At 60.4% G+C, this 26,489-nt stretch overlaps 1 protein-coding gene across 2 annotated transcripts in view; it reads left to right on the top strand.

Moving 5' to 3' along the window:
• The first annotated feature begins 5,663 nt into the window (after window positions 1–5,663).
• Window positions 5,664–26,489, top strand: part of LPIN1 (lipin 1) — a 76,400-nt gene continuing 55,574 nt past the window's right edge. For both annotated transcript variants that reach the window (XM_080684667.1, XM_080684666.1), the window contains exons 1-2: window positions 5,664–6,028; window positions 14,495–14,551. In XM_080684667.1, the coding sequence (XP_080540793.1) occupies window positions 5,942–6,028; window positions 14,495–14,551 (144 nt within the window). In that variant the 5' untranslated portion in view covers window positions 5,664–5,941. The remainder of the gene's footprint in view (window positions 6,029–14,494; window positions 14,552–26,489) is intronic.

The following is a 26,489-nucleotide window of genomic DNA, read 5'->3' as shown; positions in this document are numbered from 1 at the left end:
TCCCCAGGTCATTCTTACACCCAGTAACGTTTGGCCACCACTCCCGTAAGAGTGGGAAGAGCACAGACTTTGAGTTCATTTTAAATTCTGGACTTCTGATGACACTTCACCTCGCCTGGAAAACGGAGGCCCAATTTTCTGGGTGGCCTGAGAATTAGAGGTGAAAACATAGGGGGTCTGCTCCCTTCTCCCCCTAATCTGGATGAAAACCTGGACTATGGCGGGAGTCACTAGCACGAGGTGCAAGGCAGGCTCTGGCACCCCCTCCATAGCCTTCAGTTCCTGCTTCTGCCCCACGCTGACAGTCATGGGAGGGGCCAGGCCAGGCCAAGCGAGGTGCCTGGAGGAGGACAGCAGGGGGCTGGCATGCAGGGGCTGGCACAGGGCAGGCAGCACTTAGTGCTTGTGCCAGCCACGCTGTGCACCATGGCATAGGTGTACACCATGAAGCAGTATGTGCAGCAGCCCAGGTTTCCAGAGACCCAGGGGTAGTGTAACCACATGAAGTTGTAGTTCCATGGGCACTCTGACCATCACCATCATCATTGCCATCACCATCATCACCTCACCACCATCGCCATCATCATTATCATCACCATCATCACCTCACCACCATTGCCATCATCATCACCATCATCATCACCATCACCAGCATCATTATTGCCATCATCTTCATCATCATTATCACCATCACCATCATCATCTCCATCATCACCATCATTGCCATCATCACCATCACCATCATCGCCATCATCACCATCATCATCATCATTGCTGTCATCATTATCATTACCATCATCATCATCGCCATCATCAGTGCCATCACCATCATCATCATCGCCATCATCACCATCACTGTCATTGCCATCATATCATCACCACCATTATCATCACCATCGCCATCACTATCATCATCACTGTCACCATCATCACTATCACTATCATCGCCATCATCATCACCACCATCATCATCTTCATCACTATCATCATTGTCGCCATTACCATCACCATCATCATCACCATTATCATCGCCATCACTATCATCATCATTGTTGCCATCATCACTATCATTGCCATCATCATTATCCTCAGCAGCAGCAGCAGCAGTGTAGAGCAGGGCCGAGCATGGGGTAGCTCAGCTGCCTTGGGGCCGTGTCCACAGCTTCAGCACCATGGATGTGGACAGCGCATTGCTCCCAGCCTAGTGCCAAGATGAGCAAATGGAGCTTGGTGCCCAGAGGGCATGCCCACATCAGCTGGAAGTCCAGGTTCATCTCCAGGCTGGGCTGGGCTGGGCTGGGGTTGGGCCCACCTTGGGCTGCTGGTCTCCGTCCCCCTGCCTCAGCCTACACTCCCTTCTTCTCAGGGCCTGGAGACCGGGGAGATCCCCGAGGGTGCCCCGAGCAAACGCAAGCTCACACATGTTTGCAGCAGACTCGTTTACAACTGCCAAAACCTGCAGGCAGCCCAGATGTCCTTCGGCAGGTGGATGGGTAAATGCACTGTGGTCCTTCCGCACAGTGGAAGATGGTTCGGCATCGAAAAGAGATGAACTCTTGAGCCGTGAAAAGACATGGAGCTGGGACAGGTGGCAAGGTGAGCACAGGATTGTCAGGGCGGTGAAGCTACTCTGCAAGGTACTCCAACGATGGACCTATGTCATTAGACAGTTGTCAAAACCGTAGAATGGCCCGGCCATGTGGCTCAGGGGTTGAGCATCTACCTATGAACCAGGAGGTCACGGATCGATTCCCGATGAGGGCACAAGCCCGGGTTGCGGGCTTGATCTCCCATAGGGGCTGTGCAGGAGGCAGCCGATCCATGATTCTCATCATTCATGTTTCAATCTCTCTCTCCCTCTCCCTTCCGCTGTGAAATCAATAAAAATGTATGTTTTAGAAGGCCATAGAGTATACAGGATGAGGAGCGAGGCCTAGTGTAGACTATGGGCTTGGGGTGATAATGACGTGTCAATGTCAGTTCATCGGTTGTAACAAATGGGCCACTCTGGTGTGGGATGTTGATGGTGAGGAAGATTGTCTAGGTGTGGGATCAGGGACATATGGGAACTCTCCTTTCAGCTCAATTTTTCTGTGAACTTGAACTGCTCCAAACAAGCCACTAGTAAAAAACACACAAAACATTTTGTTTATTAATTGAAAAAGAACCTGATGTGACTTTTTCCCATGCTGTGTCCTCCCCACGATGTGAGGCACTGTTGGAACTGAGGGTGAGTCGGGCCTGGATCCTGTTCCGAGGCCCCTGAGGCGGCTGGGATGCTGAGTCATGAACCCAGGGACCTCCCCTCAGAGATGCTGAGTCATGAACCCAGGGAGCTCCTCAGTTGGGATGCTGAGTCATGGACACAGGGAGCTCCTCAGTTGGGATGCTGAGTCATGGACACAGGGAGCTCCTCAGTTGGGATGCTGAGTCATGGACACAGGGAGCTCCTCAGTTGGGATGCTGAGTCAGGAACTCAGGAAGCTCCCCTCAGGGATGCTGAGTCATGAACCCAGGGAGCTCCTCAGTTGGGATGTTGAGTCATGAACTCAGGGAGCTCCCCTCAGAGATGCTGAGTCATGAACCCAGGGAGCTCCTCAGTTGGGATGCTGAGTCATGAACTCAGGGAGCTCCCCTCAGAGATGCTGAGTCATGAACCCAGGGAGCTCCTCAGTTGGGATGCTGAGTCATGGACACAGGGAGCTCCTCAGTTGGGATGCTGAGTCAGGAACTCAGGAAGCTCCCCTCAGGGATGCTGAGTCATGAACCCAGGGAGCTCCTCAGTTGGGATGCTGAGTCATGGACACAGGGAACTCCTCAGTTGGGATGCTGAGTCATGAACTCAGGGAGCTCCCCTCAGAGATGCTGAGTCATGAACCCAGGGAGCTCCTCAGTTGGGATGCTGAGTCATGGACACAGGGCTCTCCCCATCACTCTACATCTAAGGGGAGTGGGCAGGGAGGCCTCTGAGCCCCACCCCTCCGGCCAGGTGAACCTCTCTGAGCCTGTTTCCGCTTCTGGGGGATGGTGACCCTCGCCTTGAGAATGGGAGAGGAAAAGCACGGGCACGTGGAAGGCATCGGAAACGCCCGGCCAACCGCATCCTCTCCCGGAAAGGCCAGAGGATGGCGCGGCCATCACGGTGCAGAGGTCAGGGAGGCTCGGGAGGAGTCTCACCCGGGCCCGGGGAAGCGGGCACGTGGGAAAAGGAAGCGAGGAGGGGAGAGGCATTCTGGGAAGAGGCCATCGCATGAGTGAAGGTTTAGAAAGGGCAAACCCCAAAGTGCTCTTGGGGGCTCCCAGGGGACTCCCAGGCTCTGTGCTGGGAGCCTGGGGGGAGGGGCCCCCTGTGGGCTCCCAGCCGGGGACACTGGGCGGGAGTGTATCAGGGGAAGGTCAGCCTGGTCCCACGGTCCCCCGGGGCGGGGACACACTCCTCGGGAGCCCTGTTGTAGGGAAAGGTGGGGAGTCTGCAGCTGACGGGAACCCGAAGTAAAACGGAGGCTCAGTTTTGCTGTCTGTGAAATGGAGCTACGACAGCCTGCCTCAACGCGATTGCGAGGATTCCTAGCTGCTACCGCTGCGTGAAGGTCCGATAGGCGCCAGGCATGGGGCCAAGGTGCAAGGCCTCAAGTATCCCCACAACACCCCTCTGAGAGGGAGACTATTTTTATCCCCGTGTTTCCCAGATAAGGAAGCCAGGGCTCCTGAGGCTGAGTGACCTGCCCCGAGTCAGGACGGCTTCTAAAGGTCAGAGTCAGACCGAGAGCCCAGGTCTGTGTGACTCGGACTCAGAGATCCACTCACCGGGCAGCTTCTGGGGGCCTGTCATCGCTCACATCCCGTCCCGTCCCCGTGTGTCCCAGCACCTAGTGCCGGCTCTCGGCAGCCCTGCGCAGCGGCAGGAGGCGGGTCAGCCAACCGACTGCCCGCCAGCCCCATCTCCTGCCCCACCTCCAGCACACGTTGCCCTCAGGGCTGTGAAACCACTGCCGGCCCAGGGCTCCGAGCCCTGCTCCCCTCTCTGTCCCCCTCCCGGCTGCACGGAGACGCCGGCTCTGCCGTGATCAGAGCAGCTACCCCTGTGCCCGTCCTGGCCTCCACCCGGTTTCTGGCTGAACGCTGAGCACGGCAGGGTATCACCACTCAGTCCTGTCACTGGCGGGTCATGAGGTTCTTAAAATATCTTGACAGGACGAATTAAGAACAGCAAGAGTGGTGGTGACACAGCTCAGCAGAAGTGTCTTAATGTGCTGTGTTCTCCCTGGCACCTCAGGCCGAGCGGGGCATCTGACTGTGGGAGCTGGTCCAGGGGGTGGGGTGGGCACCCAGCGGCGAGGCTGTGCCTGTTGGTCCCTCCTGGCACTCCCTGCGCTTCTCCAGGTGAGGAAGGCGGGGCGCCTGTGTGGCCAGGACCGTGGCATCGTGACGGAGGCCGGGGATCAAGTACTTCTGTGCCCCTCACTAGATGCAGGACCTGGGAAGCCACTGGCCCCGCACCTGCAAAGGGAGAGAGTCAGAGCCATTGTGTGAGTGACACACGGATGTCGCTCATGTTTCCCGGCACTTCTCTCACGACCTGAGCCGGGGAGGGGGTGTCTGTGGGGTCTGTGGTCAGGGCCCCTCTCAAGGGAGGAGACACCCATGGTGAAACCTGGGAAGGCCTGGCTGGGGAGGGCGTGGAGGCCGAGGGAGGGGGCTTCTCTGAGCCAGCGGGTAGCAGGTAGCATTGGAGGACCTCAGGAGGCAGTGCCCGTCCCAGGTTGCAGGGACTCGAGCTGGGGCGGGTCTCCATGGTGAGAGCTGTAAGGAGCTGACCTGTCACTCCACCTGTCCTCTCTCTGGCCCCTCCTCCTTCACCCGCCCCCATGCTTAGATTCCAATATTCCGAGCCCCCTCCTTCCCCGCCATGTGCTCCGGGTACCACCCTGACTCTCTCTGGGTGAGACTGCAAAGCGTCCCCCGCTCTGTCCCTGTCCAATGAGATCGGAGCCGCTGCACCCCCTCTGGCAGCGCCCTCTGCCCTGCTATGTGCCTCCCTCCCACCGGCGGCCGGTCCCTCGACACCCCGGCACCCCGGCTCCTCACCCTGAGTCCCGACTCCCGGCGGGATGGGAGCCGCTGGCCTGCACAGCTGCGGAAGCCAGCCTGGCCCCGCGTCGCTGCTTCCCGCGTTGGGACCCAGGGCCGGTTCCTCAAGCTCCTGTTTTTGACCCGTAACCTTAGAGCTGCTGTGCGCGTTAGATGCCAGCACGCGGCGGCTTAACTGCTGAGCTCCCGGGGCGGGAAGCCTGGAAACCCGGAGCTGCGTGATGACGGAGGCCGCTGAGCGCCGGGAGGTGACGGTGGTGGCCCACTGCCCCCCGGGTCCCTGACTTCCCGAGGGGGTGGAGGCAGCTCGGGGGAACAGAGAGGCTCCCCCAGAGCCTTGGTGTGCTCTCCGCACAGCCTTTTGCGAGGTGTCCTGCCCCCAGCACACGTGGTCTCCCCCTTCTCCCATCAAATCCCCTCTGGGCTGAATCCCAGCTCTGACCTTCAGGGCTGCGTGACCTTGGGGAGTCCTCCGTCTCCAAGGCTGACGCAGAGTGCCTCCCCCAGCCCGCGAGGACGGACTGACGCCGGCCAGCAGGGGTCATGCCCGCCCGCCTCCTCGCCCCTCGCCCACGGACACGGGCCCCGCGGCCCCTGCACGCTTTGGGGACCGGGGTGTCTCCGTGTGGTGAGCGAGCCCGTCCCAGGTGGGCGAGGCCCTGCAATCCAACACTCTGCTCCCTGCGCCTTGTGACTTGGCCGGGCTCCTGGGCCTAAGGCAGCGCCTGCCCCGGGCAGTGTCTCGCCTGGCCTCCTGCTCCCCGAGGGTGCCACCAGCCACCGCGCAGCAGCGTCCCCCCCAGAGCTCGGCGTGGTGGTGAGGGGGCGGCCGGCGTCCCGAGGGCCGGCCATGGAGGAGAGGGACGACGCCAGCGGCTCCAGCTGGGAGTCCCCGCCCGACAAGAGCCCCCCGGACTCGGACTCGCCGTGGTCGTGGGTAAGGGCTGCGCGGCCCCTGCGAGCGGCCGTCCCCCCAGAGGGGTGCCCGTGGGCCCCCGGGGCTGTCTGTGCTGAGAGGTGTCCTTTAGGGTCCGTGCGTTCAGAGTTCCTCCCGAAAGTGGGGGACAGCTGCTGCCCTGGCACCTGTTCCGGAGGCTGCGTTTATAGAGGTTTTAGAACTCTTCAGGCATCAAAGAGGCTTTTCTTTGCTTTGGGTAGAAAACACGTAGTGCTGCTTTGACCCCCGAGACGGGGCACGGGCGTGTGGAGGGCCTCCTGCTCCCCAGGCCTGGGCCGGGACCTCGCACTGTCTGCGCGGGTGGAGGAGGGGCTCCGAGCGGAGTGTCTCTGAGTGCTGTGTGCGCTGTGTGGTGTGTGCCGTGTGCTGTGTGTGCTGTGTGTGCTGTGTGTGCTGTGCGCTGTGTGTGCTGTGTGCCGTGTGCTGTGTGTGCTGTGTGTGCTGTGTGCCGTGTGCGGTGTGTGCTGTGTGTGCTGTGTGCTGTGTGTCCTGTGTGTAATGTGTGTGCTATGTCCTGTGTGTGCTGTGTGTGCTGTGTGTGCTGTGTGTGCTGTGTGCTGTGTGTGCTGTGTGTGCTATGTGTGCTGTGTGTGCTGTGTGTGCTGTGTGTGCTGTGTGCTGTGTGTGCTGTGTGTGCTGTGTGCTGTGTGTGCTGTGTGTGTGTGTGCTGTGTGTGCTGTGTGCTGTGTGTGCTGTGTGTGCTGTGTGTGCTGTGTGCTGTGTGTGCTGTGTGTGCTGTGTGCTGTGTGTGCTGTGTGTGCTGTGTGTGCTGTGTGTGCTGTGTGCTGTGTGTGCTGTGTGTACTGTGTGCTGTGTGTGCTGTGTGTGCTGTGTGTGCTGTGTGCTGTGTGTGCTGTGTGTGCTGTGTGTGCTGTGTGTGCTATGTACCATGGCCTCCACTGGACGCCGAGCCAGCGGCTGTGCCGTCCTGCCTGTGTAGCCCTCATCCTAGAGTCTAGAGTCGCTGGGGCTCTTGGATGGGGTGGGTGAGAAGGTTGTTCAGAAGGAGTTGTTTTCATGTGAGCCCCAACGCAGGAGCAGGGGTGTTCAGGTGACACGCGTGGATTTGGGTGCTGGGGGGGGGGCCTGGGCTGGAACTCGGGCCTTGCTGTTTCTTCCCACGGCCAGGGGTCTGGCTGCGTGAGCACACGTGTGGAACCCTGGGCCCCTGGGGGCCTGGGCCCCTGGGCCCCCCGCCTCTGGGCCTCCTCGGCAGAAGGCTGGGCTGGCACCCGGGTTCCGAAGGTCGCGTGCCGGGAGCAGAGAGTGTGTGCCACGCACGGGGCAGATGGAGCCTCCTGGCTGCGGCCCCCGTCCCTTCACTCAGGGCTGCTTGCTGCTGGTGCTCGGGCCGAGATGCTGTGGGCGCCGGGGGGAGCAGGGGGCCACCCGAAGTCCCAGGTTAAGACCTTCACTGGCCCTTGTGCGGCCCCCCGGTGGCCCGGATGCCCCGCTGTGTGACCGGTGACTTTCTTCCCGGGGAGGCAGGCCTCCGTGGCAGGAGGATGCAGGGGAGGCAGAGGCTGGGGCTGCGGGGCTGGTCCCTGAGGGTGCCTGCCCCGGGCACGGGGCCCCCAGGGGCTGGGACCTTGGGCTCGGCTCGGGCTGGTGCCCACGTCTGGAAGAATCTGAGCAGTCGTGCTGAAGGCGGCTGTCCAGTGGGGATCCTGGGAGCCTGACCAGCCACTGCAAGGGGAGAGCCGGCCTCGGGACCAGCCCTTGAGGACAGAGGAGCCTGGCCCAGAGGGGTCTCCAGCAAAACAGCACGGAACACAGCGCGGGAAACTGAGGCAGAGGCCCAGGGGGACTGACTGCGGTGCGGGAGAGTGGGATGGAGGCTGCGGCGGCTGTGGCCAGGAGCCGGCCGGGCCGGCTGCTTCCGGGAGGAGGAAAGTGGCCGGGCCATGGTGGGGTGCCTCGTCCTGGCGCGGGCGAGGGCAGCTGGCGGCACTGTGCGCCCTCAGAGGCACCTGTTATGTTGGCACCGTCACCTGGGACACCGGCCACCGCCGTTCCAAGAGCCTGTGGGCTTGACCTCCAAGCCCTAAGTGTGTGCAGAGCCCCGTGGGGTGTGCAGAGATGGGGAGACCTGGTCCCCACCTGTGGGAGGTCAAGGCACAATGTGAGTGGGTGGGCCTGCCCCCCACCAGCTGCTAAGCTCACGGGGGTGCGGTCAGGATCCGATCTCCGGGCCAGGGAGGGCGTGTTCGAGAAGCTGGCCTTGGAGGCCGCCTTGGGGAGGGGAGGGTTGCAACAGTCCCCGGGGCGGAGCCTTCGAGGCGGAGGGCTCAACCTGAGCAGAGTGGCTCTGAGGGGACAGGCTGTTCCCGTGAGTGCCGTCTGCAGGGTTTCTCCTCGGCCGCTTGGCATTTTATTTCTCCCGAGCTGGAGCCCGCGGGGTGACGTTCACCGTGGCCAGGTGTCCAGCCCGTGACGGAAAGCGAGCACCCTGGGCCCAACGGGGAGGCCGCAGAGCGAAGGCCGGGCCTGGCCTCCAGCCCTAGTTGTGCCGCGTGCAAGCTTTGCTTTGCCGGAGGCTTAGCGTTCTCCTCTGTAAAATGGGCTCGCAGCACCCGATGATGTCCCGCTGGCAGGCACTCGGTAAATGGTGGCTGTTATTAGTAAAAACACTACACCTGAATAAAAAAAAAAAAAAAAGGCAGCCCACTGGTACGGGTTGGACTGTAACATGAGGAGGAGGAGGAGGAGGAGGAGGAGGAGGAGGAGGATCATTTCACACGGACCACTGGTCTAGGCACGGTGCCTCGGCTCCCGGGGCACAAGTCCAGCTGTGCTCCACTCAGCCTGCCGCCTGAGGCCCGCGGGACAGTCCGAGGGGGGATCCTGCTGGCACCTGTCCATCCAGATGCCCAGAGGGGCCCTGACCAGGATTTTCGGCACCTGTCCTCCCCAGCACGGAACCTTGCTACCAAGGACAATATGCAGGCACCTCCCCGTAGGTGACATAACCATGGGGCAACTGGCGAAGATGCCAAGATGGTGAGCGTGCTGCCGTCCCTTTGCGAGCTTCCTTTTCCCACATCAGCCACCTCCTGGCCAACCCCGCCGTCCCTCTCCCCTTCACCAGGGCTGGAAACCCCTGTGGGGCGGTGCGGGGGGGGGGGGGGGCGCGGGGAGGACTCTCCTTCAGGCCGTTCAACTCTGGAATCACTGGCTGGACTTCTTTTTGGAACAACATGGAGTGACAGTCTCCAGGCCTCCGACGGGTGGGCGGGGCGGCGAGGACCCTGTCCCCCCACCTTATCACCTGCGGCAGGCCCGGCCATGTCCTCCTTGACCCCATAAGAGGGCGGGGAGCCTTGAACAGCTGTCCTTTGGCCCCTCTGTTCTGTGCTCAGAAATACCCCCTAGAGGGCGCTGTCCCACTGGGACAGCCACCCTTGGGCGGGATCACGCCCCTCCGCTCCCGGGAAGTGGAGGACAAATGAAAAGTGAAGGAATCCGTAGAGCACTTCAGCCAACAGTCATGTCGACACCCTCCGGGGGATCCTCTTCGGCTAAGGACAAGGTGATTGGGACGCAAAGGTGTTCAAAAGAAAGGGACAGGGGCGTCTTCCATGCCTTGACCGAGGCAGAGAGCGAGGTTATTAATAGCCATCTGGCCGACGCGTCCCGTTCTCGGCGGAGCGAGATGGGATCAGGTTTCTGGGTGTTCTGTCCCATCAGAAGCGCCCAGTGGGGGAGAGGTCACCAGCCAGGAAGCGAAAGACCAGTCTTTCACGCGGAGTGTCGTACAGCTGTCTTGTGTAACGGGATTTTGCAAACATAGGAGTGATTCCCAGTTTACCGACAGTTCAAAGGGCTTTCAAAAATGACAAGCGTCCGGGTTCGTGATGATTTGTGTTGTTCCCTGAGTGCTTTCTAGGTGCCTGGTGCCCCAGGACGCACTGGCCCGTGAGTCTTCTCTGTCCTGATGAGCCCCAGGCGCACCCAGAGGAGCTTAGCGAGCGCACCTCACTGGCTGGAGGGCTCATGAGTAGCGATGAAGCCATGGTCCCCGCACAGTCCTCCTGCTTCCAAAAACCTTGCTCTCCGCACCGGAAACGCTGCCTCGAGCGTTTGTAGGGGTGCACGCGAACCTTTCCGGGAGCCCCTTCTCGCAGCCTGCGTCTGCTTAGCCCCGCGGCTCAGGGGCAGAGACTTGGGTCCCCAGCAGGGACCATCCCACTTGGATGATGGCCATTTCCAGCTGGTCCTCATACTCGATGCCTCTTCTAAGGGTGATGGTGGGGGGCGGGGGGGTGGGTGGACGTAGCAGGAGAGACGCTGTTCTCTATGAGTCCCGCCCTTGCAAACTTTTTGAATGCAAGAGGACTTGATGGCATATGGGATCCTTACTGCTGGATCGGAAGGGGCCTTGGGCTGGCCGTGTAATGGGGCCTCGCACTCAGAGCTGGTCCTGTGGGAGCCCTCGTTGTCGCTCTCAGCCCCCAACATCAGAATCAGTCACGCAGTTTCCAAGCGATGCAAGCTACGCAGGCAGGCATCACGGCCCTACCAGGAGGCATACGGTTCCCTCTTTGAGCCCTAGCGTCCCTGTCTTAGATGTCCCTCCGCCGGTAGACCTGGCCAAGCCCTCTGCTCCTGTAACTCTGGGATGCAGTATATTGATTGTGTTACCTCTGGAAATCTGACCATAACTCATGAACATCTTTCTATGTCAACCCAACATTGATAGAATGGCTGAGGAGGAAAGAGCTAGAATAGGGCCAGGGGCAGGAAATCACCCGCCCAAGCCCATGTCCACACCCCACAGGAATGTTCGCTTAGCTAGCTGAACTTATTACGGTGTTACCCAACCCACGCTGCCCAGCCAGCCCCCTAGGGCATGCTGGGAGATGTTATCAAATGCCTTGTCGAAACCATCACGGACGCATGCCTGTGCACGCCTCGTGCCTGGGCACACGTGCGTGTGCCCGGAATGGCTCTGACCTGAGAACCTGATTCTTCTATGACAGTGAATGGGTTTCCTTGGCCAGAGCTGCTCCTTCGGCCTTCTGGCGCCTACCACTTTCTGACAGTTACCGATGTCCCCGGCTTTCCAACGCTAAAAGCCATACCCGCGTGGGGGCCTGCGGGGTTGAGTTCACGTGGTGACCCCGCCCTCCACGGAACCGCGCCTTCCGGGGCATCCCCAGAGAACGCTGGCATCCTCACTCGCCCAGGATTCCGAATCGTTTCACTTCCGGTGAAAATGCCGGGGGACAGTCCGGCCCATTGTCTTCTTCCTTTGGCTCTGGCCTGCGTGAGCTCCCTCATCTGTAGCCCGGGCTGCCGTGAGGGTTCAGCGAGGTGACACAGTGCATCCCAGATGCCAGGCCACCTGGCGGAGGGAGCGTCCCCCTCCCCCTCCCCCACGCCCTCCCTCCCCCTTGTGCGCGGAGCCCTCATGCTGCTCAGTTTTTGCTCTTCTCAGGAGGCTTTTCTGTGATAAAAAGAAAAGAAAGAGCCATGTTTAGCTCAGCGTTCACTTACATTTTACCGTCACTGTTACAGAGGCTATAGGCTGCCCCCCTTGCTTGAGCCCCGTGATGGAGAGAGGGAAAGATTTTGCTCCGCCCCTGAGATCTTGGGCTTGCGTTGCAGCCTGAGAGGTGCACGGGATTGAGACCAGCGAAAGCACAGTTTTATCGTGGGTCAGCGGCCGGCCTTCCTCATGTCCTTCAGGTCACCCTCCAGGGCTTTCTGGGTACCTCTGTCCAGCTGTGGACAGGTTGTTGTGACAGATACACACGGTAGGTGGAGCTAGAGAGTCAGAGGTGGAAAAGGCAGAGAGCTCGTGGGGGGCGGGGGCGGGGGGAGGGTTAGGAAGGTCAGGCGGGCAGTGGTCTTTGGAAAGGGCTCTGCATCAGGATCCCTGAGCACCGTCTCCTTTTTCAAATTCTGTGGCATCCCAGATCCTATCCCTACGGAGTCAGATTTCTGGCCCTGAGCCGTGGGCACGTTCAGCCAGTGGCCAGTGTGACTCCGTGGTGCAGCTGTGGGACAGGTGATGTAGGGATTCTGGGATGACCTAGAGGTGACCCAGGCGCTCCACTGAGCGATGGGCCGCAGGGTGAGCAGGTCTGAACCTGGAGTCCTGTGCTATTCAGAGTGCGGTCCGGTCCTCCGCGAGCAGCAGCGTCAGCGCAGCCTGGGAGCCAATCAGAAATGCAGGGGCTCAGGCCCCACCCAGAACCTGCGTTGTTAACCAGCGCCCCCGACTCAGGCCCTGTGTGCTCCCCAGGCCCGCCTCCCGGCTGCTTCTGGAAAGAACTACACGTCCCGGAAGTCTAGCCCAGCTCCTGCATTTGCAGCAGCCCTGAGTCTATGGGGCTGGAGCTGCGCGCCTGGGGGCCTGGGGCCGGGGGCCGGGGGCAGGGACAGGAAGGAGCCCCCTCCCGCCACGCTGGGCTAACCCGGGGGTGGGCGTTGGCCCCTGCTCCCCTGCTTTGGCCTGAAAGCCTCCAGTCCTGTTGCCTCCCAGCGAGAGGATTCTCAGAGCTTGCTGACCCTTGGGGGCTCCCTGGCTCCTTCCTCGCCTGCCATTGGTACTGGCTCTGCCTGGCCCGGAGGGGAGAGGCACCTCTCATGGAGGGCGGGTGGAGGAGAGCTGGGTCAGCTGCCTCTGAGGCTGAACACCTGCCTCACATCTAATCCGTCAGCCTTGCTGGCGTGGGATCCCGAGAGCCTGGGCACCAAACCCCCCACCTCCCCCGCCCTGTGTCCCTCCCCACCTCCCCTCTCACTCCTCCTCCTCCCATCAGGCTGGGATCAAGCCCCACCCCCAGGTCCCTGCAGCAATGCGGGGGGCGGTGCAGGAGTGGGGGACGGAGAGGGCAGGCCCAACCCCTCATGCTGGCTGTTGGCCGGTTTCCCAGTGGGTCCCAGCGTTGTTTATGAACCTGCCTGGGCTGTGAGTGGGCCAGTGGTGGCCAGACAGGGACCCTGGTTCAGGACTGACGGTGTTGTCCTTTGCTCTCAAGCACGGGACAACCTTTCCCTCCAGTGCCTCCCCCACCCCACCCCCCCTCAGCCAGGTGCCGACTCCCCAGGGGGTGGGGTCCGTTGTCTCCGCTGGCTCAGCCAGTGGGCACAGGGGGCGAGCCTGGAGGACGGGGCACACCGTGTCCTGCAGAGTCTGGGCTCCTGGGCCACCACCCCTCCCGCCTGCCTGGCTCTGCCACCTGGCCCGGGCCCAGCTTCCCCGCTGCTTCTCAGGAGACCAGCTTTCGTAGAAGGAACTGGATGTACCGGAGGCCAAAGGGCTCTCGCTGGGTTCTTTATGGAAAAGTCCTCCCTGGAGCCAGGGCTGCTGGGACTGGCTCCCGGGCCACCCGCCTCTTCTGAGAAACGCAAGAACACGCACGTGGCTCTCACGTCCTCAGAGGCAGCGGTAGTTCTCCGTGCTCCGGGTTGGTGAAACCCGCCTCCTTGTGAGTCCATGGGTCAGGGCCTGACTTTTACATTGCCCAGCGCTGGGCCTGCCGTCTTGGGAGCTGCGGGGGAGGCTGAGCAGGGGCTGGCCAGCTGGACAGAGGGGGCCGTGCCATTCCGAGGGGAAGGCGCAGGCATGCCCGCTGTGTGGCCTTGGGAAATCACTCAGGCTTTCTGAAATCCAGCTTCTCCAGTAAAAAGCAGATGGCAATACCCACAATGTTTAGAGAAGAAGGACAGGCGCTGACTATGTACCTGGCACATAGTAGGTGTGCGTTGTTACTCCACACTGAGGAAGACGCGCGGTGGCCTTCCGTCTGCCTCGGCCTACAGGGTGAAATTCCTCCAATCAGCTCCTAACGGCCACCACGCCTCAGGGGTGACTGGGGGGCTGGGCGCGTGGTGTCCAGGGCTCAGCGTCACCTGCAGTCAAGGGTTCGGGATCCCCGGGAGTCTGCCCAAGTGCAGAAGCACAGCCCTGCCGCCAGAGCTGGACCGGCCTCGGGCAGGTGCACGATGCCCGGGGCATTGTGGGTAGGCTGAGTCTCAGGGCTGCCCGGAATCTTGGCATGCGTGGTCCTCATGGCCTCTGCCATCCTGCCCTCCCTCCCACTGTGCTCTCCCTCTGTCCTGGCCCGCGGCCACACCTTCAGGCCCTCCTCATGGGCTGTGGCAGGAGCCTCAGTGCCTCCTCCCTGCCCCTCTGCAGGCAAATCGGACAGAGGAGAGCAAAGGCCTTGGGGTTGAACAGACCTGGTCGGGTCTCACCTTGGCCACTTCCACAGCCGTGGATTCCGTGGACGTGGCCAACCAATGATTCTCTCGCTCGTCAGTGTTTCTTGCTCTCTATCCCTCTCCCTTCCTCGCTCTCTAAATTCAATAAAAAGATACGTATATATATATGTTAAAAGTGGTGTTTAGGATATTTACAAGGCTGTGTGCGACCCTTACCGCTATCGAATTCCAGAACGTCTTCATTCATTCATTGCTCGTGTTTCCGTTTTTCAGATTCCCATGATGAGAGACCCCGGATGGATTCGGAGTGTGTGGTCCTCCAACATTAACGTAAGTAAAGCTGCTGTGAACGTCCTAACGATATCGTGACATTTCAAGAGGCGAGAAAAGACTCTTAGACAAACGGTGGGTTATGGCCACGGGCAGTGCCGGCCACGCCAGGACCGGCCATCCAGCTCCGGCTGCAGCTCTTTCCTCAGGGGGTGGTCAGCCCCAGATGGGGCCAAGGACATTTCAATCCGTTTCTGATCTCTCTCCCTGCGATCCGTCCTCCCCCAGGCATGGGTACGGCCAACATGAGGGGTTCATATCAGTGCCCATGACGCTGCTGCCTCGCCGTGTACTGTCACATGTATCTGATAAGATGTGTGCAGCCGCCCACAGACCCTCAAGGTCCTTTAGCAGATCCCGCCTCTGCCTCCTGTAGCCACTGGTTCCTCCTGCCGCATTCTCACTGCCCGGGGCCGGTCCCCAAGCCTGAGCCAGGCCCTTCGGGTCATCTCTGTGACTGTGCTGGGGGCTTTGATCTCTGCTTTGCCCACGGACGCTGTCTTTTGGGATCTCCCTAGACCCCAAGTTCAGCAGCCCAGGGGCCACGCCCACCCCTCACGCCCGTCCCAGCTTCCAGGGGTGGGCAAACTTTTTGACTCGAGGGCCACAATGGGTTCTTCAACTGGACCGGAGGGCCGGAACAAAAGCATGGATGGAGTGTTTGTGTGAACTAATATAAATTCAAAGTAAAGGAGCAGAGGGGAGAGCAAGAGAACTGGATAGAACAGCTGGATCCGGCCCGCGGGCCGTAGTTTGCCCACGGCTGGGACTCTCCTCACGGGTCTGTCTGTCTGAGCCTCCGCTGTGTGGGAGAGGTATTTGCTGGAGCCCCCGAGTGGTCCCAGCCCACATAGCCAGCTCCTCTCTCCTAGACCAGTGGTCGGCAAACTCATGAGTCAACAGAGCCAAATATCAACAGTACAACGATTGAAATTTCTTTTGAGAGCCAAATTTTTTAAACTTAAACTTATTCTAACGCCACTTCTTCAAAACAGACTCGCCCAGGCCGTGGTATTTTGTGGAAGAGCCACACTCAAGGGGCCAAAGAGCCGCGTGTGGCTCGCGAGCCGCGGTTTGCCGACCACGGGGCTAGGGCATGCGCCTGGCCCTGGATCCAGACTTTTAGAGTCACCGACATCATACAACTGGCTACACCCCATGCCCCTTGAACCTGAGACATGCGCCGGTGGAGGATAGCTGTGAGGTCATAAGTTTGGGGTGGAGAGTTTCAAGAAAGGACTTGGGGGATGGCCCAGGGACAAGGTGATAAAGCCTGGACACGTGTCCCTCTGTGGCCCGTCCCACGCCGTGGGGGTGTAGAACAAAAGCAACAACTCTTACGCTTTGTTCTTGAAGAGCTCACGGTCTGCGGGGACCCTGGAACGGGGTGAGGAGCAAGGTTTTTTTTGGGGGGGACTCAGGAGACCTCGTGCAGTGCCGGCCAGAGCGGGGTTCTGTTCTGTGATGAGACCAGAGGCCCCACTTGAACGAGTGAAACAGGCCGCTGAGGAAGGCCTGGCCCGGGGACTCCGTGAGGAGCAGAAATTCCATATCCGGGGGGACTGGCAGGGACGGGGCCCAATCAGAGGTCAGGAATGCTGGCCAGCGGGCAGTTAGTGGCTGTTGAGCCTGGAGTGGGGGAGCCATCTCCACAGAGGAGACAAGGGCCACCAAGTCCTGGGAAGCGGGAAGCGGGGAGCCGTAAGCGAGCATCTCCCGCAGGTAGGAGAGCAGGGCAGCCGGAGGGGGTCTGAGGCTGCTTCCCGTGGCCAAGCCCCCCGTCTCCAGACGGAGGCGGTTTGGAGGTGGGGGATGCTGGAGCCCAGGGCCACCAGGTTCCCAGCCCCAGCCTTGGCCCGTGGCCATGGTATACAGTGAGGCAGGCGGGGAAGGCCCTCGATGGAGCTCATCTGGGGACAAGACAGGAGGCCCCGGGGCGGGCAGGGGAGGCGGGAGGTTTCTGCTTAGGGGGCGAAATGACAAATGGTCACCATCTACGCAGGAGAACGGGGTAGGAGTCCAGGCTCTGCTCACAGCTCTGCCACTTCGAGTGGGTGTGTCATGGGCATGTCGGCTGGCTTCTTTGAGCTCCGTCTAGTACAGGGGTGGGCAAACCTTTGACTCGAGGGCCACGATGGGTTCTTAAACTGGACCGGAGGGCCGGAACAAAAGCATGGATGGAGTGCTTGTGTGAACTAATATAAATTCAAAGGAAAGGAGCGGAGGGGAGAGCAAGAGAACCGGATAGAACAGCCGGATCTGGCCCGTGGGCCGTAGTTTGCCCACGGCTGGTCTAGTACGTGACGTCTAGTAGTGCCCCTGTGTACGTGAGCCCCGTTTAGCGCCTCCTGTGTACGTGAGCCCCGTTTAGCGCCTCCTGTGTACGTGAGCCCCGTTTAGCGCCTCCTGTATATGGGAGCCCCGTTTAGCGCCTCCTGTATATGGGAGCCCCGTTTAGCGCCTCCTGTATATGGGAGCCCATCCAGCCGGCAGTGTGAAGGGCTTGCTGTCCGCCACCGGGCTCTGTGGGGTTTGTAACTCAGCTCGGTGGGGTGGGAGGGTTAGAAACAACTTCAGAAACATGCCCCCAGGAGAAGGGGAGAGTCATGCAGTCTTGAAAAGGCCAAAGGTAGGCAGGCGTGGAGGGTGGGGCATGTGGGAGACGGACATAGAGGAGGAGGAGGAGGAGGAGGAGGAGGAGGAGGAGGAGGAGGAGGAGGGGGAGGGAGGAGGAGGAGGAGGAGGAGAGGGAGGAGGAGGAGGAGGGGGAGGAGGAGGAGGAGGGGGGAGGAGGAGGAGGAGAGGGGAGGAGGAGGAGGAGGGGGAGGAGGAGGAGGAGGGGGAGGAGGAGGAGGAGGGGGAGGAGGAGGAGGAGGGGGAGGAGGAGGAGGAGGGGGAGGAGGAGGAGGAGGGGGAGGAGGAGGAGGAGGGGGAGGAGGAGGAGGGGGAGGAGGAGGAGGAGGGGGAGGAGGAGGAGGAGGGGGAGGAGGAGGAGGAAGAGGAGGAGGAGGAGGGGGAGGAGGAGGAGGAGGGGGAGGAGGAGGAGGAGGGGAAAGAGGAGGAGGAGGAGGAGGAGGAGGAGGAGGGGGAGAAGGCAGGCGCTGATGACAGGGGCCTTGTCCTCCTTCCTAAGGACCTAAGGGGAGGAGGTAGCAGAGGGGGCGGGAGGGCGTTCAGCAGGCCATGCCCCCTGAGATCCACACCTGTGAGGGCACAGCTGTGGGCGGTGTGAGGGGGCGCGGAGACAGGAGCTCACCGTGGGCCTGATGGAGCTGGAAGTGCCGTGGTCCATCCGCATGGAGGCGTCCAGGAGGTCGCTGGGTGTGTGGTCTGGAGCTGGGGGCCGAGGTCTGGCCTGGAGACTCTGAACTGGGTGCGGGTGGGCAGGGGAGCCGTGCCACTGAAGGGGGCGACGTCACATGGGGAGAGTGTATGGCACAGGAGGTGGGCCTCGAATCGGAACCTATCGAAGCATCTGATCGTTTTATTTATTTATTTATTTAAATAGGTTTTTATTGACTTTTAGAGAGAGAGGAAGGGAGAGAGAGAGAAACATTGATGAGAGAGGAAGGTCATCCATCGCCTGCCTCCTGCACGGCCCCCGCTGGGGATCCAGCCCACAACCCGGGCACGTGCCCTGACCGCGAGTCGACCCGGTGACCACTTGGGTCCTGGGTGGACGCTCCACTGCTGAGCTACACCGGCCTGGGCCGTATTATGCTCTTACCCCTACAAGGTAGGTTCCTACATTCCCAAAGTGCTCGGCAATGAGAAAACCACACATGAGGGGGAAGTAAAGCAGGACCCCAGTGAGACTCGGCATCTCCCTCCGCCTCCGTCTCTCTGTCTGTCTCTCTCCTCGTTCCGTGGCGGATGCGCTGGGCACCGGGACTCGGGGGGGCGCGGGGGAGAGTGCCATGGCTGGTCTCTCCCCTCAAGGGCTCGCCCAACACGGGGGGAGGCAGAGCGTGTACCGTGACACAGTGACGGCGCCTTAGGGAAGGCGCCAGGGTGGGGGCATGTGTGGGCTTGTTGGTACAGAGGAGCCGGGGCTGATTCTTCGGGGACCCGAGGGATGCCTGGGGGAAGGCTGCTCTGAGGGCCTGGCTCTCGGATGGAAGAATCTGGCCGTGGAATGCAGAGACCCAAAGAAACGCACACTCACCAGCTCACCTGCCCCCGACCTCGCGCACCTGCCTGGATGTGTTCAAGGCAAAAGGCTGGGCTTCCGGGGGGATGGCTGAGCAGTAAAATGTTCACCAAAATGCCTCCGCCAATCTTGCTTGCCAGGGCGTTGGTACAGGTTGTTCCACTGAGCCTGGGCCTCCCTTCCTTCCTGTCGTGTCCGGAGCAGCGTGTGCCTGGACACGCCCCCTCCTCGCCACCTGCTGCTGGGGTCGCGGCCTTGCTAATAAGAGCCACGATTCCCAGAATTCCCCCTGCTCCTGGCCCCTCACTTGGAACCACACTTTGCTTGCTTCTTGTCGTCATGAGGTTTGGCCAAGGCCTGGGTTTTGCGCGCGCAGCCTGCTGGGAGGGCGCCCGCTCGGTAGGGGACGTGAACATGTGTCTCGATGTCCTTCCGGACCCTTTGATCAGCGTGATGCCTGGGTCGGGTTTGTAGAAAATCAACGAGGGAAGCGTGGCTCACAGTTGAAGCCGGTTTCCTCGTCCTACCCCCGTCTGTGTGCGCATCTCCTCGCACATTATCACGCGCACGGAACCTCCGATAGAGGACCCCGCTGAGTCTCACAGACGTCCTGTGCAAACGCCGCCCCCCTCTCGCCCTCGGCCGCGTGGGCATCGCCTCACCCCGTGTTCGTCTGCTCGGTATGAGGCTCTGCCTTTCTCGGCGGGGAGTTTTCCCGGGGGGGGGGGGTGTTTTCCCTAGAAGTTCTGTTGGCCTTTCCTCTTCCTGGTTAGGAGACACAGGTCCGCACTCCTTGCCCCTGTCTTCCTCCCCCGATGTCTCTCTCTCTCCATCTCTCTCTCTCTCTCTCTCTCTTTTACACACACACACACACACACACACACACACACACACACACGGAAAGGGCTGCAGCCCGTTGCAGGCTCCAGGTTCCAGCTTGCTCAGTCTCATTTCCTCTTTGCGTTCACCTTCCACATGGCATTACATAACTTTTCCAGGGAAGATGCCCCTTCCATTGCGAGTCTTTACGTTCTGAAGCTTCCCTGTAATATAATGACCCGCTATCTGCACGTTTGTCTGTTCTGCTCCGCCTGCCCCTGCCCCCTGCCCCCTGCCCCTGCCCCCTGCCCCAGCCTCCTGCCCCCTCCCCCTGCCCCCTGCCCCTGCCCCCTCCCCCTCCCCCGCCCCCTGCCCCCTGCCCCCTGCCTCCGGTGTTCCTTTTTGTCCGGAATGGGTACTGGAGCTGCTGCGTGTGTTGGAGGACATTCGCTGTGTCCTTGCCAGGTGCTCTCCCCTAAAACACGGGTCCCCACGGCCCCGCTCTGCACCGCGTGGGCTGGCGGCGGTGGGCGCGGTCACACACACTGGAGCGCAGTTCATGAGAACGGGAGAGCGCCCGTCGGTTCCTGCCCGGGAACCCCAGGTCTCGCAGAGACACCCCAAGGCCCTTTCTCCTCCGACAGAAACACGGCAGGGACCCACTTCCGCGGCATGAAGCCGAGCAGCCTGTGCGTGCTCACCGGGGCCCTCCTCCTCCTCCTCCTCCTCGGCCCCCGCGTGGCTCGGCCCGGCCCCACGCGGGCTGCGGACAAGCCCGGCTACTGCCCCGAGTTCTCGCTGCACTGCCCGTTCACCATGCTGCCCACGTGCTGGCGCGACAGAGGCTGCAGGAAGGCCAGGAAGTGCTGTTTCTACAACTGCCGGCGCCAGTGTATGGAGCCCTGGTGGAGTCTGGACTGAGGCCGCAGCAGCCCCCGCCCGGCGGGCCTGGGGGTCGGCGCCGGATCGGATACCGGATCGGATACCGGATCTCCACTTCTGCCCTGTTCTCCTCCCCCCCAAGACTCCCTTTCGTCAGCCTCCAGGGCTTAGTAACGTGAAAACAACACAGAAATAAAGCATTATACATTTAAGACAAAAAAGGGGAGCGTTGAAGGACTGTCTCACCCCCCCACTCGCCAATCCCTTCTCCCACGGCCCTGGGCACCTTGTTGGGAATGGCCTGTCCTTGTTTTCTCTTGCTGGGGACACTGTCTGCCCGACCTTGACCTCTTTGGGGACAGAGGCAGCTCTCACTCAGACACCCCCCACTGTGCCTTGCACTCAGACGTGGCTGGTTGCATAAATGAGTTCATTCTTTGGGACATCCTTCTTGCTTCAGTCATGATAAGGGCATCGATATATATTTTTAAATTTTTTTTATTGATTTTTTTTTTTTTTAGAGAGAGAGGAAGGTCAGAGTTGATGCTCCTCTATTCCCCACTCCCCCACTTTCCACTGTGGAGCCCGAGGTCTTGGGGTGACAGGTCTCATGAGTGACCGAGCACAGCCCCAAACCCAGTCTCCAGCTCCCCAGACCACACCCCGTCTAGGACACCCCAGCTCCCAGGAAGGCCTGCGCACCGTCTCCCTGGGCCTGTGTCCTCGCTGTTCTGGGAGGACAGCCCCCGAGCTGGGCGGAGGCCCAAGTCACATTCAGTGTGGAGATCGGGACTGCTGCTCCCCCTCCCCTGGGGACTTGAGTTACCTGACGGGTAGGACCCGCGTCTGGTGCAGGGCAGAGCGGAAACCCAGAAGGATCTTTTGGAACCTGCGTCTTCCCAGAATTCCCCTGTCCCTCTGTCCTCTGGGGGCAGAAGCCCCGGGTGCCGTCTGTGTCCAACGTGGAGCTTGCCCAGGACCAGGTCATTGTGGGCGGGGGGCGGCGGGAGAGGGGGCAGCAGCTGAGCCGTCCAGGGCCAGCCGAAGCTCGTGGCAGCCTTATGAACCCAACCTGACCCCCTCCACACAGACCCCACCTCCTGTGGGTAGCTCAGGCGGGGGCGGGTGGTGCAGTGGTTTTGCGATAGATCCAGCACGTCGCTCTGGAAGACAAAAAGGAGGACCGGGATGGACTCAGCGAGGAACACGAGGCCAGTGAGCTTGTTGGCCGCCTCATGTTCAGAGCCCGCCGCAGCCTTTTGCAGCCAGGGGTCTGGCCGGGAGCTCCCAGGCGCAGACGCGGCCCCGAGGGTCCCTGCCCCGGCCTCCCCTGTCTCCTTAGGGCCTCTGCAGTGAGCACAGACCCACCTCCCTTCCTGCTCAGATCCCCGGGAGCCCACAGGCATATAATCCTGCCCTCGCCTGCCAGCCCTTGCTCCTAGGCCACCATTCCTCCACCTCCCACTCGCCACGCGGGGTTTCCTGTGGCAGGGTGAACAGCCGGGCGATGAGACTCAGAGCCAGCCTCTCCGCTGGCCCATCCCCTTTCAGACACCGAGCCGCTGTGAGGGCGTGCGTGGGGGAGTGGGCAGGGCGTGCGCGGTGGGTGGGCAGGGCGTGCGCGGTGAGTGGGCAGCGGCCTCCAGGCACCGATGGCGTTTGTGCGTGTGGGCTGATGGGCGGAGACCGGGGAAAGGCCTCCCTCTCTCGCAGGCCGGCAGAGCTGCCGCCGTGCAGCCAGCGCCGCAGGGCTGGGGCGGTGCAGAGGGCTGGCGTCCTAGTCCACGGAGGCTGGCAGGGGGCACGTGGGCTGGAGGCTCGCCATCCATTGAGCACACGGGCTCCGTCCCACCCCGCCCCGGGCTCAGTAGAAGACTGCCCTTCTGAAGATGAGGATCACGGCGTAAGAAGCAAGTGACTATTTTAGGTTCCCCCGCCCCCCACCAGTTTCGGTAAGGAGGGGTTGCCATGACCTGGAGAGACCCTAGTGCTGACCCTGGTGCTGAGTGGAATGACCTGCCGATGCTGCAGGTACGGCAGCTCCCACTGCACCCGCGCAGGCAGGCCGCGGGACGTGCTCGGTTTGCACCCGGTTGCCTGACAGGTGCGGTGTTGCCTGATGACAGCTCAACGAGGCCATGTCCCCACGCCAGGCAGTTCCTAGCCCCCGCCCCGCCCGTCACCCTGAGGCTCGGTAGTCACCGCCCATCTACCAAAGTACGCTGAGCTGGAGAAGAGAGAAACGTCCTTTTCCCCGTCAGAGCGTCTTTCTTCTGAGACTCTTCTCGTCAGGAGTCAAAAGCACCCTCCAGAGAGGACGCGGGCGGGGGTCTCAGGTGTTGTCCGCCGGGGAGACCAGGAGAGCTGGCTCCCGCTGTGCCTTTTCCCAAAGAGCCAGCGCGCCCACGGTCCGTCAGCGGGTGTCACTGCGCTGGGCAGCGGGTGGTAGCAGACGTCCTGGTCTCGCCAAGGAAATGGCCCGTGAGAAGAGGGCCCACTCGAACCTAAGCATCTGGGTGAGGACGGCTCAGATGGGCACAGGATGCGCCCCGATATCCAGTCAAGAGTTTGGGCTCCCAGGGTCCCCCCCCCCCAAGCAAAGACTTCTGATGGTAGTCCAGCAGTATTGTCATATTTTAAAAAAATATATGTTTTATTGATTTCAAAGAGAGGAAGGGAGGAGAGAAAGACAGAAACATTGACGTGAGACAGAAACATCGACGGGCTGCCTCCTGCACGCCCCCCCCCCCCCCCCCACCGCGGACGGAGCCCACAACCCGGGTATGTGCCCTGATCCGGAACCAAGCCGTGACCTCCTGGTGCGTGGGATAAGGCTCAGCCCCCGGAGCCACGCTGGCCGGGCAGTATTGTCCTATTTTATAGGATTCCATTCTGACGCTGTGACTTTCCGCCGTTATCACCGTTTCATTTTAGCCGATCACGCAATCATCCAGCCACTGTATCCCGCATCCGTCCTCATCTTCCCCTGCGACGCGGGCATTTGCAAGGGCTCCTGTACGGCGTCCCTTTCTTCAGTCGATGCTTTCTCCGCACCATCTGCGGGGTCGCAGAAACCTCTTCCGAGCAGGCTTCGGAGACGCCGCCCAGCCCTCCTGCTCCGCGAGAAACAGACATGGCGGCTTCCTCCCGCAGCAGGCCTGCCCCTGGTGGGAGTCCAGCTCTCTGCGTTAGACGTTCCTTCCGGTTTGCTTGCTGCGCACGAGGAATCAGGAAGGCAAAACCCGCTGTCGTGGAAGCTCGGGCCAGGCCGTGCTCCCAGCCTTGCGTGGCCCGGCGCTGACCCGCCTCTTCTGAACCCGGGGCTGGCCTCCAACCGGCTCCACAGCAGTCTGCTCCGTCCTCCCTCGCTCCTCCTCTCTCCGTCCTCCCCTGCAGCGGTGGCCCAGGGCTGACATCACAATCTCCATGGAATCATCAGAAGCCTGCCACCCAACAATGAGCGCTTCCCGGCTCCTTAGCAGAGGGCGCGGGTGACAGGAAGCTGGAGGGGAGAAAATGGGAGGGGAGGAGGGGGGTTGAGGGGCAAGATCCGGAGGGGCAAGACGGGGGTGATGGGAGCCAACCATGCCCGTCCCAGCAACAGCCGATAAGCGGGGGGCGAGGCTGCTGAGCACTAGAAAACCAGGAGGAAGAGGAGCGTCCGCCCCATGAGCTGGGCCTCCGTATGCCGTCAGCGGAAGCTCAGTGGGTCCTGCCAGTATGCCCGCCGAATGGGGGAGACCAAGCCTTCTCCCAGCAGCGAAGGTAAAGGATGGGGAGGGGGGAGCGTGGCTCGCTTCCCGTGGCTTCTCCACGGGCAGGCTTCTCAGCTCACTGAAGAATGGCACCCGCGCCTGGGACCTGGGGACATGACCGCCCTATGATATAGCTCTTGGGGGTCTCAGTTCCACCTTCTGTTAACTGGTCTGTTCTCTTCATCGATGAAGAGTAACCCATGGTCTTCTCGTGGAGCCCTTTGAAGTACAATGCTCCATGGTCGGTATTTGTAAAACTCTAATTTATACAGCCCCCCCGCCCCAATATTGGATCTTATTAACATGCGAAATGCAGAGGCAGCGTCGCGCGGGCGTGGGGCACCAGCGTGTGACACCAAGTGTATTTTCAGGGCGCGCCAAGCTGGCGCCGTGTCGGCATCTCCAGAGTCTGATTGCCGTTAGAAGGACGACAGGCAGGAGGGACAGGAGCTTCGATTCCCCAACCAGGACCCCAGGAGCCCCCAGCACCTTGTGAAGTAGGTGAGGCTCGCCTGGGCCCCCTGGCTCCCCTCTTTCCCTTGGTATGTTCCACGCAGCGGGAGGCATTAGTAGTTGTAAGGTTTAATCAGAGATGTAAGACTTAATCTGACCGAAGCCAATAAGTTGACCAAGACAAGCAGGGTAAAAGCGAAAAATCGCGTTTATCGAAAGCTCTCGGGTGAGGTCCCGCGGTCCGAGAGCACAGGCCGGGGGAGTCACACTTTATTCACCGGTGGGCTGCACCGGTGGGCTTAGAGAAAATGAATTCAAATTCTAAGCAAGGCTACAAGCAGAACTTCCCTTTTTATTAAAGAGCCAGCCCTATGTGCACTTAGTGGTTATCTCGCTGCTGGCCTTGAAAACAACACAGTTCTATCCAATTAAAAATGCACCTGGCATGGCATTGAAATTATGGGCATATCTAGTCTCTGGCCTACAAGGTCAGACAGCTTAAGTTTATTTTCCTCATTATTCAAGCAGGCTAGAAAGCAAAGTTTGTAAAGTTCCTGCTTTCCCAGCCCCAGACCTTACAGTAGTGTGTCCTCATGGAACAGAAATCAGCCGTCGAGTGTTTCTAGGAAGTGCCACTTCCTCGAGATTTAAGAGAGCGCGGTTTTCTTCCTGGTGTTGTTTCTCAGTTGGGAACAGGCAGTTGTCAGACTTCTCAGAAGAGCCAGCTCGTGTAGACAGACAGACACCCCTGTGGGGCCCCCGGCCGGGACCAGGCCCGCGGGTGCTGCCTGTGTCTCCCCCACGCCTGTGTGGGGAGGGGCGGTGTTACGGCCGGTGCTGCCCGGGTTCATGGACTCAAAACCGGGTTCCTTTGTAAAGGGGCTGCCCCTTCCTCCGTTCTCCACGGCAGTCGACTCCTGATCATCGCTTGACCCTGTGACTGGATGTCAGACCATTGCAGGAGCCTGGCTGCCGTCCGGCATGGCCTGCCCCTGGCAGGTTGCAGACACAGAAAGATGCCCCCCCCCCCCCCGCCCGGTACCCCCCCGCCAGGCGGCAGGGCTGATATAGCCCAATCCACCCTTGCTTTGTGTTTTTTTTTTTTTTTAAATATATTTTTATTAATTTCAGAGATGAAGGGAGAGGGAGAGAGAGATGGAAACATCAATGATGAGAGAGAATCATTGATCGGCTGCCTCCTGCACGCCCCCTACTGGGGCTCAAGCCCACAACCCTGGCATGTGCCCTTGACCTGGAATCAAACCTGGGACCCTTCAATCCACAGGCTGATGCTCTATCCACTGAGCCAGACAGCTAGGGCTGGGTTCAGGACATTGAATTGAGCGCTCCTCAGTAGAAAGGACCACCTGCTTTTGTTACAGAGAACCGGAATAAATCAAGCAATGCTCGAGAGTTTGGAGTCACCCTTTATTCACCGGTGGGCTTAGAGAAAATGAATTCAAACTCTAAGCAAGGCTACAAGCAGAACTTCCCTTTTTATGAAAGAGCCAGCCCGACGTGCACTTAGTGGTTATCTCGCCGCTGGCCTTGAAAACAACACAGTTCTATCCAATTAAAAAATGCACCTGGCATGGCATTGAGAGTATGGGCATCTCTAGTCTCTGGCCTACAAGGTCAGACAGCTAAGTTTATCTTCCTCATTATTCAAGCAGGCTACAGCAGGCTAGAAAGCAAAGTTATTTTTTTAGAATAAGAGGCCGTCTAAAAAAAAAAAAAAAAAAAAGCAGAGAATTCCAAACAGTAGTTTTACAAAACAGGGGTTAGCCTTCTCACTTTCCTCCAGGAAATCGACGTTAACGCCCCTGAGTGGTAATTCCCTCCTGTGCTAACTTAACTGAGCCAATCAGGTCATCAGCCA

Source organism: Plecotus auritus (genome assembly GCF_963455305.1).
Source record: "Plecotus auritus genome assembly, chromosome: 8".
NCBI classification, from domain to species: Eukaryota; Metazoa; Chordata; class Mammalia; order Chiroptera; family Vespertilionidae; genus Plecotus; species Plecotus auritus.
Note: the sequence above shows the minus strand (reverse complement) of the source record. Positions and strands in the feature narration are given on the sequence as shown.